General features: G+C 32.0%; 2 protein-coding genes and 1 long non-coding RNA gene across 3 annotated transcripts in view; all 3 read right to left on the bottom strand.

Moving 5' to 3' along the window:
* LOC102006178 (UDP-glucuronosyltransferase 2B17-like) overlaps nucleotides 1–3,631 on the bottom strand; it is a 104,742-nt gene that overhangs the window by 33,812 nt on the left and 67,299 nt on the right. The window lies entirely within an intron of this gene.
* LOC106149503 overlaps nucleotides 1–3,631 on the bottom strand; it is a 55,939-nt gene that overhangs the window by 23,094 nt on the left and 29,214 nt on the right. The gene's annotated exons all lie outside the window — the stretch shown is intronic.
* The window catches only part of LOC106149502 (UDP-glucuronosyltransferase 2B17-like), a gene marked incomplete in the record, with an annotated part of 11,420 nt that overhangs the window by 2,438 nt on the left and 5,351 nt on the right, over nucleotides 1–3,631 (bottom strand). Inside the window, 2 exon segments of the mRNA XM_013518533.1 lie at nucleotides 1,108–1,327; nucleotides 2,137–2,224. Of these exon segments, the coding sequence (XP_013373987.1) occupies nucleotides 1,108–1,327; nucleotides 2,137–2,224 (308 nt within the window).

Here is a 3,631-nt window from a genome sequence, read left to right as displayed (position 1 = left end):
TCTTACTATTGACATTTTTTGTGTTACTGTTGTGCTTTTAGATTATGGGAATTGGTCAACAACTTTCAAATAGTGTCACAGTTACCTTTCTGATTATTGTTGGAATGATTATAATACAAAGCAGTGTAGAGTATGGAATGAATTTACCAAGTATAAAAAGCAATGTTTTGTGGCTGGGAATTTAGCTCAGGCAGCACAAAGTCATGAATTCGAATCCTGATACGGGATGAAAACAGCAAACAAACAAACAAACAAGGAAAAAAACCAATTTTTTACACCATTAAATGGGATCAATAGCAATGGAGGCAGATTGTTTTTTCTTTTTCTTTTTTTTTTTTGTTCAGTACCTGGAATTGAACTTCTGACCTCAGTCTTGCTAGGCAAGCGCTTTTGCTGCTGAGCTATATCCCCAGCCCTCATTTTTTAATAGAAGTGGGAGGGCTGTGTTCCTCAGAAAGTTCTCAAAACTTTTTATTATTTTAATATAATAGGAGAAGCTAATGATGACATTATAGAATACATTCAAAGAATTAGCACAATGACATGAAAATGTAACTAAAGTCATTAGGGAAGGGTTAAGTATAGTGGGATTTTAATATGGTTTATATGCTTTGATTTAAGGAACAAAATCCGTTTCGGAATATTGAAATTAGTATGAAAATAATGGATGTGTTAACTTGCTTTCATATAGAAAGTGGTTTGCTTTTGTATATATCCACATCATCATGTCGCATATCATAATAAACAGAAAGGTAAATTTAAAGTAGCATGGACAGTATAATCCTTAAGTGCTTTAAAATTTAAAGCTGTTGACATATTTATGTTTTTCTGTTGGAATAATTTTCTAATGCTCCCTAACAAACCTTGATTTTCTGCTTTCATTACTCTTCTTGAAGTTATTAGTATTATGCTTAAATCTTACAAAAAATTTCCCAAGAAATCTTGAACAAAATATCATGAAGGTCATAAATGCTTTTGATTGATTTTCATCAGGTGCTAAGTAAAAATTTGTATTCATGAATATCTTTCTGTTCAGATTCTCCCTGAACCCTTCTGCTTTATTCAGAATTTACATAAAATCTTATGCAGAAAATGAATAATACTCACGAAGGGTTGTTCATGACTTCCTTTAGTGCATTGACCAAATCTGCAGTTGACATTGTCTTGAAATCCAATGCAACAGCTGCTCCTTTGGCTTCCATGTGAGCTATGTTATCATGTTGTTCCCCAAACAAAGGAATGCCCACCATAGGGACCCCGTGGTTGATGGCATCGTAGATGCCATTGGCTCCTCCATGAGTTACAAAAGCTTTGGTTTTGGGATGACCTGGAATTAGGCGAATTTTAATCATGTTATTGAGTATAAATCTTAGACAAAATATGAGAAATGTCAGGAGGTGATAAGAGAAGAAATATTTTTTATGAAATTACTATTGATCCTTTTTTATTGATGTTAGGTTGCTTTGCACCTCAGAATAAAACATACCAAAATCTACTTGCTGGTAGGTGAAGATTTAATGACAGAGATATGGTGTGACTTGAGAGTTCAACAACAGGTACATGATATAGTAGAATAAATAGAAATACTAATGAAGAAAATGAAGCAAGTGACAAACAAGACCTTGTGCATGCCAGAACATTCCTTCCTTTAAAAAAATATAATGCTTTCAGTAAGTCTGATGTGAAGATTTTTCAAAGCTTCAAGAGAGGTAACTGAAATATGAGGAAATGTGTTATTACTTTACAATGAACCATTTATGTTGCATTTTTTTTCTACACAATATATTCATTGTGGATTAGTCAACACTGACCTTTGAGTACCCTTAATTTAGGGGAACATATTAGTTAGTTTCTTGATCTGTGGGTCAGAGATACAACCCACTTAATTAAAAATTCTTAATATGAGGTTACTGGCACTAGGTAAAGGTTATTTCTGACCATAAAGAAGAGACTGTATTATCAATGCAAACTATTATGTTTTACTTCTCAACAGACTGGGAAAAGAATACAAGAAATTTAAATTTAACTTTTAACTTTGCAAGAATAAATGGTCAGAGTGCTTTTTGCTTTTTATTAAAGCATCATGAGTGAATTCACCATTATCAGGTCTTCAGTGTTTGTGCTTGAGTACCTTACCGAGTAGGTCATTCTGGGGGATCCAGTCATGCAGTTGAGTATTGGGTTGTAAAGTATCAGGTGTCTTGCCACTGTATCTCCAAATAACCTAATAGATAAAGAAAATATTTCACTGTACTTGTCAAAATTGAACTCAATGTATACCTATAATTTAATTAGTTCAGGTTAAATATGCTCCATACATTTGTGTATGTATTAGATGAGGAAGTAAGATCAAGAAAACTTACGTTATACTTTCTGTATATTTCTATGTTGTTTGCATTTTGCTACTGTTTTTTTAAAATTCTTTTTAAAATAAAAAAAAAACAAAAAAACCCAAAAATTAAATAATTTGGAAAAGACAAGAACAAATCCAATATAGACCTATTTTCTCTGTAGTTTCATACTAAATTGGATAAGTACAACCATGAGCTTCATATAATGACTAATACGAATGAGATAAAGAATGAAAAATACTACGCTTAAGAAATTCTATGTAGTCGTCCTTCTATCTTTATTTTTATTTGTTTATTTTTGGTTTTTTTCAGGTACCAGGAATCGAACTCACAACCTTGCAGTTGCCATGCAGGCGCTGTGCCGCTGAGCTAAATACTCAGCCCCTCATCCTTCTATCATAGAGTAATGAATTTAAAGATTAAAGTCCTTGTATAAAATGTACCTTATAAATACAGTATTATCTTTTGTATTTTAATATTAGAGGTAACTTGTTTATTCTACATATTATTTTACCAGAGTTTGACCATTGTTTATTTACCAAACTTCATTTTAATCAGACAATGGTGAGAAATCAATAAAAGATTCAAAAATGACTTACATAAAAATTGCTTTAAGTCACAAAAAAGTAGTGTTTCTACCAGGAAATTTTCAATGGCTCTTTCTTTATGAACTCAGAGTGTCATCATTAGTGCTAGGATGAGAAGTTCTTTATGGGTGTTGAAAACTTGCAAAATTGGAAGGCCCTATGTTTTGTTCAAATATTTATTTTGCCCAAATGGACCCTGGTGCATATTCACAGAACAGAAAATATGATTTATCACAGTCAAAGCATTTCCATGCCTAATCTTAGGGTAATATAATATTTAGAAATACCCAAGTCACCTACATGGAATGAAACATCATTTATTAATGCATTATTTCCATTTACTATGAGACTGTTAGGGATAACTTCTGGATCTCATCTTATAGTGTACAATACTGATAACAAGAATAATATAGCTATAGAAAATGTAAAAGTAGTTCATAAATATTTAACTATTAAATTTGTATTATATGTAACAGAAAACTTCTTACCTCTACTTACTTCTTTCTATTGCAGGCTTGATTAAGCGTGAATATTTCTCACTATACTCCTTCTTAATCAATTACCTGGAAGTTTGAATCTGGTTCATAGCAAACAGTTTCTTTGTGAGACATATTTTATTGATGAACTGACTTAACTAGAAAAGCATGGCCCCCTTTCCACCCCTCTCCTACATCTTCCTCTTTTAGATGTTAG

This window comes from Chinchilla lanigera, unplaced genomic scaffold (assembly GCF_000276665.1).
Source record: "Chinchilla lanigera isolate Chin_1 unplaced genomic scaffold, ChiLan1.0 scaffold00046, whole genome shotgun sequence".
In the NCBI taxonomy this organism is placed as follows: Eukaryota; Metazoa; Chordata; class Mammalia; order Rodentia; family Chinchillidae; genus Chinchilla; species Chinchilla lanigera.
This window is presented reverse-complemented; position numbering and strand designations above follow the sequence as displayed.